The following is a 10,876-nucleotide window of genomic DNA, read 5'->3' as shown; positions in this document are numbered from 1 at the left end:
GGAGACCATTGTAGTTGTCAAACCCAAGTTTTCCCTACATTTAAGAGATAGGGAAGAGAAATGGTGCGCTATAATGTTTGGCCTTAAAAACACGCGTGTAGTTGTAGTTGATATTGAAAATCATATTAATAATATCATGATTACACCGAGTTATTTTGTCATTTTATGACCAACTAAAATACCTTTTTTCTTTACATTGGTATAATAAGATCGATACAAGATGTTGTTTATGTCCATCAAAATTTAACGTGAGCACATTTATGGCAAGGCAAGTAGTTTGAGATCAAATTCATTGGATACATAACAAAACTGTGCGACTTCCGAGTATATTGAATTGTAAGTCCACTTGGACGTGTTGGCCTGTTGGGTGTGAAAGGAATAGTCAACCACTGTCTAATGCATATGTTCGGTAGTATATCTCAATCATCATTCTCAGCAATTTCATTCAAAAAATATACCAAGGCATTGACAATGATCATTACGTTTTCTATCTAGCTCTCTATAAAAAGTTTAGCTAACAAGTTCAATTAACAATCTATCTTTGTATCCTAATAAGTTTTGCTTTTGGATTCTCAAAAAAAATAATCATACAACGGTAAGTAAGTTTCTTATCATTTGAAATAAGCAGATTTTGTTTATTAAATCGTTTTTCTCTTTTCGTATATTTTAATTTTAGTTTCTCTTTAAATTCATTAGTTTTGCTTTTAATTGTAGTGTAAATTTCCAATTTCATTGGTGTGTTTATTCACAGACGGGAAATTGGAGGCCTTTGAGGTAAATTTTTCTACACGAAGTAGATTCGTTGTTTCATTCATCTAATTTTAAGTTTTCTATCTTTTTTTTTCCTGATTCAATTGATTCTTCTAAATTTTACTCAGATTTGACTCATTATATAACACTTATCGCTTTGTCTGACTCAACAATTATTAAATACTCCTTCCATCCTCGGTATATAGGCGGAATTTGCCAATTCTCTTAGAATAAGAAAAATATGGTTTTCATAAATATCCATCACCCATTTTATTTTACCCTTTATATCATACCCAATATAAGAAATATCAACTTATTTTTTATGATACCCATACATCATAAATAAGGGTATATGTGGAAAAATGTCATTGGAATTGGAAATTTGCTAATGGGACTTCAAAATTTCTAAACTCCACCTTTATAATAGAGACGGAGGAAGTAGTAGAATTGTAAGGGTTCTTAGAATATTCATATGTGTCACACAAGTAACGTACAAAATAATACATGACTCAGACTCAAGTACTTTTTATATCTCCTGGACAAACTTGAGTTAGACTCAGGCTCAGGTAACGAGTTCGATCCAACTGAACAAAGTGTTAGGAACAATTTTTTTTCTTTCCAAACCGGCTAATTTGCCATGCATAATTTTTTAGTACCTGATCTATAAATATTATTTAAGGCTTACATATGTTGATCCCACCCAAGAAGGGGGTATGAGGTGTCTAAACAAGGTAAAAGTACTAAGTTACCTTTACAAGTTAGAAATTGATTTTTTATCCTTGTCCTTAATTCTTCCGATCTATTTTTATCTTTTCAAAACTGATAAAAAGATAAAGTTTATTTCCAAAGCATAATTTTGGATTTTTATTTTTTAGAGGTTTAAGATAAACATAGAATCAGTAGAAATTCTTCAAAAATTTATGGTTGTCTGTGTGAAATGAAGTATATCTGTTGATTATAGGTTTTATATATCTCTGAAAATCGATAGATAATCTTTCTTTTATGGCTGATTGTGTACAATCAACGGATGCATTAAAATATACCAGTTGGTCCTGTGTATGGTTTTGGAGATTTTTATAACCCATAATAGAGAAGTATACTTCATTTCATCTGTCAATTGTGAGCAGTCACCTATAAAATCAACAACATCCACAAATTTGGGGTTGATGTTTGTCGTGGATAACGATCTTCAAGAACATCAAATACAATGGTTTGTCGTGTAAGTACTATATTGGTTGATTGTTCTTAAACCAAAAAAAAAACTTTCGAATTTAGTGTGAGTTTCTTTTTGGTTTTACCAGTAACTTGTAATACAGCTAACACTAATTGAACTGGGGTTAACAAGCTATGCCAAAAAATAGTGGGATATGAAGTTTTCAAACTACTAATTATTATTATTTATTTAGTAAAGCTTCAATATATACTCCGTCTGTTTCATAATTTTCGTCCTCCGTACTATTTTTGTATGTACCAAAATAATGTCATGTTTATGTTTGTAGTCATGTTTTCACAATAAACTCTCAAATATACCCTTAACATAAAAAAATATAAATTTATTTTCAAAGCAATGCATTTAAAATAAGTCCATCTGTTTAAATAGGAAAAAAAATCGATTGATATCTCTGTGTTTTTATCATTTATTTAAATTTCTTTTATATTTGGCTGGAAAATGTTAAATTCATTAATTATAAAGTTTCTCCATGAGTCTAATTATTTTCATAAGGTATGAATCTTAAGTCTCCAAATTTTAGAGATCCTTATTTTCATTTCAATAGTTAAAATAGAGTTATGAAATTTTAGGTAATTGTTAGTAATGACTTCTTTTTAGAAAAAAAATGGTATATAATTAAGGGTATTTTAGGAAATATCATAGTCTCCTTAAAATTTTGACTTTGTCAAAGTGGACTAAAATTATGAAACATATGGGGTATTATTAAAAGATCGAAAGTAAAATAAGGAGGATGTAGTTTGACAGGGATCTTTTGCATTGGTGTTGTGAGCCAATGCAGACGCCACATGATTTTTGTCTTTATTACAACATAATAAAAAGATGTTTTTTTTATTCATCAAGGTTCTGGATTTTTTTCCTTAATCGGAGTTACGTAAGGTAAAGACTTCCAGTCCAGAGTTGTTTGTTTTTTCTGCAAAACTTTGATGACTCTGCCACATGTGCCTTGATCAATTTGCATATTAGTATGGTGGAGCGTCCATGTCCATTCCATGACCTTTAGATTTCGTGCACCACCACCTCTTCCAAAAAGCTTTGCACCCTTCTTATTCACAGTTCTCACTGCCTTACACCATCCAACACTATATTCTAGATAAAATCAGAATAATTATACCATAATCAATATTTATATCATAAGTGATAGCAAAGTTGATTATCGTTGCTACAAATGGAGGCTTTAGTTAGCTCTGTCTTATTTTTTGATCGTTCTGGTTAATTTTCCATAACCTCGGCATTCTTTTATTATTTTTCTTGTTTATCCTTCATTTATTCTCTGATATTGTGTAGGTAGTCAGTATTTTGGTATGACATTTATGAAAAACTTATGACACCTAGCTATCCAGATGTACCAAATCGTATTAGCACACCAAGCGTATCAGTTTCCCATATTCTCTTCACAACTTGCAGGGTTGATACTCCAATCTAGAATCGATTACTAGACAGATATAAGAAAGATACCATGACAAAACGGGTCTTAGCTTGAAGCAAACCATACACTCCTGGCAAAAAGAGTAAAAGAATATATGCTCTAGAGTTTTATTTTGTTGATTACGTGGAAGACAGATGCTGGGAATTCCAATGAATCTTGAAAATTTACCAGCTTTAAGGACTATATCTTGCATGCATTTTATGCAAATAGTTGGATTCTGGGTGATGTTTGTAAACCGCGTATTCTATCCCATTGCGTAACTCCAATTTAATTCGGAATCCCTTTAATAACGTTATAAAGAGATTAATTGGAAAAGATACAATCTTTTGCGTTGTGTTACAATTGATATCATTTTTTTTTCAATTCCCAAGATAAATCAAGCTCTTTACCAAAAATCACTAAAGATTGAATCAGCTTAGCTAGATTATGGGAATATATATAGTCAACATTGGGGATCCATTTATCTCCTCAAATATGAATTTTATCTCATATACCTACTTCCCATATGCAATATGGTTTTATCATTTCTACTCCTTTTGTAGAGAACTCCAAATCTAAGAGCTTTTTTGAGAAGTCTGCATCTCATGGATGCCTATACTTTGGTTAATACTTAGCCTTCAATGTCAAGGACTAAGGAGATTCATTAATCGATAGCAAGTACCATGCAAACCTTTCAAGCTTGGAAATATTATTGGTTGATGTCTCTCAACCCTAACCCTGTTAGACTTATATGCTTTCTTTGAGCAATCCAAAATCCTAGATACGTTCATTTGGTGTATTCCTTTCCTCACCGTAAATCTCTCTCGATGAAGATAAATTGTGCAGTTACGGCTTTAAGAATCTCATAAAAACCCATTTGGTATATGGGTAGAGATTCCAAGGTGGATTTGACTGCCACAGTCATTGCGGCCCGTGAAGGAAGTCTACCTGACCAGTTTTTCAACATGCCTTTATATTTATCTACCATAAAATCAAAGCATTAATCTTAGCTTGTCCAATGAATATAGGATTTTCCCTAGTAATAATTAGAAACTGAGATTTTCTGAACCTTATTATCATTTTATCAAATTTGTTTGCCATGTCATTATTGAAAAAATATCTTTACTTTTGAAAGTTTGTTATTTTCCCAGATCAGATCTAAAAGTTTTGATGATCTCGAATAGGTTTCTGGCATCCTGATGAGTACCCCAAGAAAATATTAAGCAACTAAAGTTCCTGTTTTATTCTTCTTTTTGTCTGTTTTTCATTATTATGGATAACTTCTTGAATTAGAATAATGTTATCAATTATTTTTCTAGAAGGACATGGATATAGACCGATCAGGCGCTATTATCTTTGATAAAATTGGTCCTAACTTATTAGCATGGATCTTAGAAATAATTTTATAAATTGAAACACAAAAACCAATAAGCCTAAAACTCAGACTGATGTTGGTGAATTATTTATCTTAGGGATGAGCAACAAGAAAATTGTGTCCAAACTTTTTCACAGTTGCAGTTACGTTTTATAGGCCACAATCTAGCCAGGTTTTAGAAGGCCCGGCCAGATACCAAACATAATTACTACTATTAATTATGAAAATTTAATTTAATTTAACGCCTGCCAATCCACATCCAGTCTCCCATTTGTATTCCGAGAACAACGTGAATAGGGTAAACTTTTACATGATAAAAGTCAGCTCCTCAGTCCTGACCACTCTGAATCGGGACTCAGCCTCCTTTCTCTTATTTGTGTGACGTCAGTAGAGGAATACCAACAAACGAAGTAGGGAAAACAGAAGAGTGAACCAGAAAGATAGATATGGAGATCAGCGCCGTCCATGGAGTTGGAGGAGGAAGTCTCATCACCCAGAACAGAAATCACACTAAATCTGCCAATGCTATTCTTCTTCCAAGCTTCAATAATGGCAGAAAACTCTTCTCTCCTTCTTCTTTGAAGGTATAATTATTTTTCTCTTATTTTTTTTTCTGAAATGAAAAACCCTAAGTCTTCAATTTCAGGTCTATCTCTTATTCTCTTTCATTTGTATTGGTTTCATTTAGTTTGTTTGATAATCATGTATGTACTGTATATGCAGCTTCAGAATCAATGTATCTCTTCGCCTCTTCAAGCAGCATCTTCTACTGCTTGTAGAGATTCAGGAACTGTTGCTGAAACTATTATTAGGTGCGTGTATTGATCACCTAATGTTATCAATGCATGTCTAATCAAAACCTCTTTTTTTTTTCCTTCCGTTTTGTGTATATTTTGCTAAAAGTAAAGGTTTAGCAATATGGGTTTCTTTATCTTATCGATTGTTCTGAAGATTCATCGATTATCTTATCAATTGTTCTGAAGATTCAAACTATTGATATTCTGCATTACTTTAAATGTAATAATGCTGACTTTAGGAAAAATATTGCCCCTTTATTTATTCTGCTCGTTGTTGGTGGTGGAAAGATACTGGGCCATCCGTACCTGGTTTTCACTTTTCAAGTGATTTGCAGAGTTTTATACAAAATTAATTGACTGGTTGTACTCATACTTGCAAGGGGTTTAGTAACATGACAGGTTTTGTTTGCGTGATGTTGAAGTTCAACTATTGACATTTTATTAGTTGAAAAATATCAGGGAGCAAGATGAGCTAGCTGATATATGCTGGGATAATCTGGGGTTTGGCCTTGTACCAACAGACCAGATGTATATGTCTAAGTGTTCTACAGGGGGGAACTTCTCCAAAGGAGAATTACAACGTTATGGGAACATTGAGTTGAGTCCATCATCTGGAGTCTTAAATTATGGGCAGGTGCGTTTTCTAAATATCCTCTTCTTGAATTAAAAGTCTTGGTCTCTGTGTATTATTTTGATAAAGTATCATGCAGTTGGCAAATTGAGGATGTGTACTGATCAATTTTATGCGCTTTAGTTGTTTTTGGGATGAATTCTCTTGCTATTTTTCTTGCATATGCTTCTGTAGTTACCTATCGATGTATTATTCTGATATATTAGCGCACTGCAACCAAGAAATAGTTGTATCCTACTAGCATGAGACTTTGCTTAGTGCCTTCAGAACGAGTTATTTTGCGAATTAATGTAAACTTTTATATTGTTTTGCTTCCAGGGATTATTCGAAGGATTGAAGGCATACAGGAAAGAAAATGGTTCTATTCTGTTGTTTCGCCCCGAGGAAAATGCTTCACGAATGGTTCAAGGTGCTGAGAGAATGTGCATGCCCTCTCCTACCGTTGAACAATTTGTGGAAGCTGTGAAGCTTACGGTGATGGCAAATAAGCGTTGGGTAATTTTTCTTCATACACCAATATTTTGATATCCCATTTATCTTTGGAAGTCCTCATTCAACTTCAGTATAACAAAAGTAGCTGCGTCATTGTAGGTTCCGCCTGTAGGCAAAGGCTCGCTATACATCCGGCCACTTCTCATGGGCAGCGGAGCAGTTCTTGGTCTTGCACCCGCTCCTGAGTACACATTTCTCATTTATGTGTCACCAGTTGGAAATTACTTCAAGGTTACTGACTTACTCATTTGTGATTACTCCTTGCCTCTACTCGATGCCTCTTATTAATGAATAAGGAGCAAGTAGATTGTACGGGGCTATTAGAACTAAATGATATATGAATATGCGTCTGGATTATGAAGTTCTGGACATTGATAAACATGTTGTCTTTGAATTCCTTGTTATCATGTTTCATATGTACACCATCAGCATCTGTTTTTTAGTTTATATACATGTTCCTTCGAAATAAAATAGTCACATATTCATTTCAACAATTGCAGGAGGGTTTGGCACCAATAAATTTGGTGGTTGAGAATGATTTCCATCGTGCAACTCCTGGAGGGACTGGAGGTGTAAAGACTATAGGGAATTATGCTTCGGTGAGTTTACTTTGCTTGCCTTGTTTTAGACCAATACATATGTCGCATGAAAGCATAAAAGCATTTATTTACCATACTCTTACAGACCTTAGCTGAATAATATGAATTTGGCCATGGGTTAGCTTTGATATCTTCAAACCAACAACCAAAGACCATACATTCAGATTTTGATACTTTGTTGCAGCCCTCAGTAATCAATGGCATAATCGTCAGCACTTCATTTCCTCTAACTTCACATATAATATATATAATCTATGAAAGAAGCCATTTGGGTGCAGTATACTATCATGTGAAAGATGATTCTGTGGATTATGGAATTGATTTACTGTTTCCTAATTATATTTATTAGACCACAATGACTTACTACTAAGTAAGACTCAAAATCAAGTCTCACATACTAAAAGAATCAGATAGTGTTTTGCCTAGAAATTTAACAATAGAAATAGAGAATGATGTAGCCAAAGGATATTGATTAGTTCTCCTCAAGTTTCCTAACTATTCAATTTAGTTTTCTTGAATAATCCCTTACTATACATGACAGAATTAGTAAGTTCCATTAGTTTGATTATGTGTAAAATCATTGCTCGAAATTTCTAGTTGGTTTTATGCTGTTTATTTCCATTTTAATTGTTGTGGTTAATCTAGGGTGCATTACAGTTAGTTATGTTACTTATGTAGTTATATTGTGATACTCACAACGACCTCTTTAATTTAGATCTTGTTCTTAAAATTCATGCAAGGGGGATGCAGCAACAGATGTTTTTTGTTTTATTTACTTTATTTCGTTATTTGTTGATTTCTTTTATGCTAAAATTATTATTGTTGATTGATCATAATTACGAGAAACCATAAATAGATTCCATGTGACTCGAAAGATTATAGTACTATTGAAGATTTATTCCAGTTAATATAGAAGAAGAATGAATGTTTGAACATTATGACTGCATTAAGCTGCTTATCAAAATTAAAAGGATCTCCTGTGATCTATAATTTGTAACATTATCTTATATCTGCATGTAGGTCCTGAAGGCACAATCTGCAGCTAAAGCAAAAGGCTACTCTGATGTTTTATATCTGGATTCAACCCACAAAAAATATCTGGAGGAGGTCTCATCTTGTAATGTGTTTCTTGTGAAGGTATACTATTACTGGTTGTTGAGCCTTATGTTTTTTTTTTCTTCTTATGGGGTATGAATGTTTCATTTATCATGCTGGATAACGATATTGATTTTTCTACGAAATTGCATTTTCGTTCCTTGCAGAATTGAACATTCTCAACAGTCATGTAATCTGATAAATTGTTTTGGTCGATTCTTCTTTTTCAGGGTAAAACCATATCTACTCCAGCAATCAAAGGGACGATTTTGCCGGGCATTACCCGTAAGAGTATAATCGATGTTGCCCGAAGTCAAGGTTTCGAGGTACATTTGTTTAAAGTTTGAAAACATTGAGCATGCATCAGTTCATATATCATACCCATATCGTGTTTCGGTAAAGATCCAAACAGGAAAACTAAAGTTTGCTGTTATTAAAGATCCCCGGCCCTTGTATATGGTTTGAATTCTCGAGTCAGTTACCTAGAGCTTCTCCAGTGTCATACCTGATAAGATGGAAGTTGATCTATTTTTTAACATGGTAATTACAGTAGGGTAGAGAACATCTACTGGGTCAACAAGTTATAGAGCTTGGACTTTCGACTTCAATTTCTTGCAGCCGAAAATGACCCGGATGGCTAGTGAGTAATGACTAGCATTAGGTTCATTATTCAGCCAAATATTGGCCTCTCTAGTTGCTGTTTGCTGACCCTAATGTCCTTGTAATATGATTAAGATATGTATTGTGGAAAGGAATTTGGGACAGCAGAGTTTAAACTTAAACAATCATTCTATTCAAACCCACAGTCAAACCCACTTTCCTCTTTTGGGAATAACTACCCTAGCACGTGGGATAAGTGGACATAGGCCTCGCTAGCATATGGAAAAGTATTCCCTAAATGGAAAAGTGGGTTTGTCCGTGGGTTTTACCGTGGGATGAATAGAATTTTTGTAACTTAAAACCAGCAATGGAACTGCTCCTGAATATAAGGTTGGTGAAAGCAGTAAAATTCAAGTAAGTTCCTACAGTTACCTTTTTGAATGTCCAAGCTGTATTGCCCGAGTTCGATTAGGTGGATTGCTTTTAAAGACTCTCATAAAAGTCTGTGCCAATAACTACTTGCACTGGCAAAAGAAACCTAGAAAAGGAACATATGACCTACTTCTAAAGACTGCAACTCCCTTCTTTAGATGCTAGTAACTAAATCCACTTAGCTGACATGCCGCTCTTGTGCCTGGATGTTCCCTTATGTAATTCTCAAGTACTCTTCCCCATTGGGATCTCTTCTTTTCTTGGTCAAGCTGGAGAAGCTTTGTTTGCTCAATATTATAGAACCATGCTGGTGATGAGTTTCAGTCCTCTTCCAAACAGAAAATACTGGATTTTATTTTAGAAGATGAAGAACAGTTTTTTCTTTTATATATATAATATACATAAACACTGCTTTGGTAAAATGAAGGTTGAGGAGCGGCTTATCTCGGTGGAGGAATTACTTGATGCTGAAGAAGTCTTCTGTACGGGAACAGCTGTGGTTGTATCGCCGGTGGGAAGCATAACTTATCTTGGCAAAAGGTAGGTTTCTTCTTGATACGTTGTTCTCTGAAATATGATTAGTTTTTCCATTTGCTAACACAACACAGGGTATCTGGGTCAAACAAATAAAAGCATACACAGACTGTCCTCTTTGCCTAGTATAAACCATGTGTTGTAGATATTCTCACTTGCAAACAAATCAACAAAATGTGAAAACTAATAAATGTCTTGCCAGAAACATAAATGCTGAACTTCTCGTTTTCTGCAGGATATCATACGGTGGGGAGAGTGGAGTTGGTGTTGTTTCTCAACAACTCTATTCGTCTCTTACGAATTTACAAATGGGTCTTACTGAGGACAAACTGGGCTGGACTGTCGAGTTAAAATAGGATACCTGTTAACAACGCACTCGTCGTAATAATTCCCATTCAAATAATTTTTTTAAAGTTCAAGACTTTGTTTAGACTTACAGCTATCTTATTAGTTGTAGTTTATTTTTCTTAGAATGTAGGAAGTCTATAATGTGTGTTGATATTCAGTGTGACCTAAATCAAGCATTGAAGGTTTTGTGGTAGCTCAACTTTGTTAACCTTGGTATTCCAGTCACAGAACCATTTGTTTGGCCCAAGTAAAAAAGATCTAGGAAGATCAAAAGTACAGATTTCAACACATGCAGTTTCAGCATCTGAGGCACTAAGAACCACCTCGTTGTCCCAATCAGGCACGAAGAGTCACTAAAAACTTCCTACCAGTAAACTAAGAAATCTCCTTTGTTCATTGACAACAAAAAGGCATGTGTACTGCGTGTTTACCACCCATCTTAGTATTATTCCTTGCTTACTGCAGATGGTTTAGTTTTACAGTATCAGTTGACAAACTCCTGTAACATCGGAAGAACAAGTTTATGCTTCTAATCAAGGATGTGGAAACTGGGGGCCTTAAAAGAGACTTGTCATAGCAGCATAACG

General features: G+C 34.2%; 1 protein-coding gene across 2 annotated transcripts; it reads left to right on the top strand.

The window, feature by feature from the left end:
- The first annotated feature begins 758 nt into the window (after positions 1-758).
- Positions 759-10,497, top strand: LOC113356601 (branched-chain amino acid aminotransferase 2, chloroplastic-like). Of its 2 annotated transcripts, XM_026599776.1 has the most exons (11): positions 759-774; positions 5,153-5,345; positions 5,485-5,573; positions 6,018-6,192; positions 6,508-6,684; positions 6,781-6,912; positions 7,182-7,280; positions 8,301-8,417; positions 8,606-8,701; positions 9,835-9,947; positions 10,177-10,497. In XM_026599776.1, exons 2-11 carry the CDS (start codon positions 5,208-5,210, stop codon positions 10,295-10,297), a joined length of 1,257 nt encoding a protein of 418 aa, XP_026455561.1. In that variant the 5' UTR covers positions 759-774; positions 5,153-5,207; the 3' UTR covers positions 10,298-10,497. The 2 variants fall into 2 exon arrangements, with proteins under 2 accessions (XP_026455561.1, XP_026455560.1); XM_026599775.1 differs by lacking the exon at positions 759-774 and having other exon boundaries at positions 5,094-5,345.
- The last annotated feature ends 379 nt before the right edge of the window (positions 10,498-10,876 follow it).

The sequence above is a fragment of the Papaver somniferum genome, chromosome 3, assembly GCF_003573695.1.
Source record: "Papaver somniferum cultivar HN1 chromosome 3, ASM357369v1, whole genome shotgun sequence".
Classification (NCBI taxonomy): Eukaryota; Viridiplantae; Streptophyta; class Magnoliopsida; order Ranunculales; family Papaveraceae; genus Papaver; species Papaver somniferum.
This window is presented reverse-complemented; position numbering and strand designations above follow the sequence as displayed.

Coding starts and splice junctions, on each gene's coding strand:
- LOC113356601 (XM_026599776.1), top strand. CDS start 5,208: ATGGAGATCAGCGCCGTCCATGGAGTTGGAGGAGGAAGTCTCATCACC. Junction 6,913..7,181: donor CAGTTGGAAATTACTTCAAG/GTTACTGACTTA, acceptor CAACAATTGCAG/GAGGGTTTGGCACCAATAAA. Junction 8,418..8,605: donor GTAATGTGTTTCTTGTGAAG/GTATACTATTAC, acceptor CTTCTTTTTCAG/GGTAAAACCATATCTACTCC.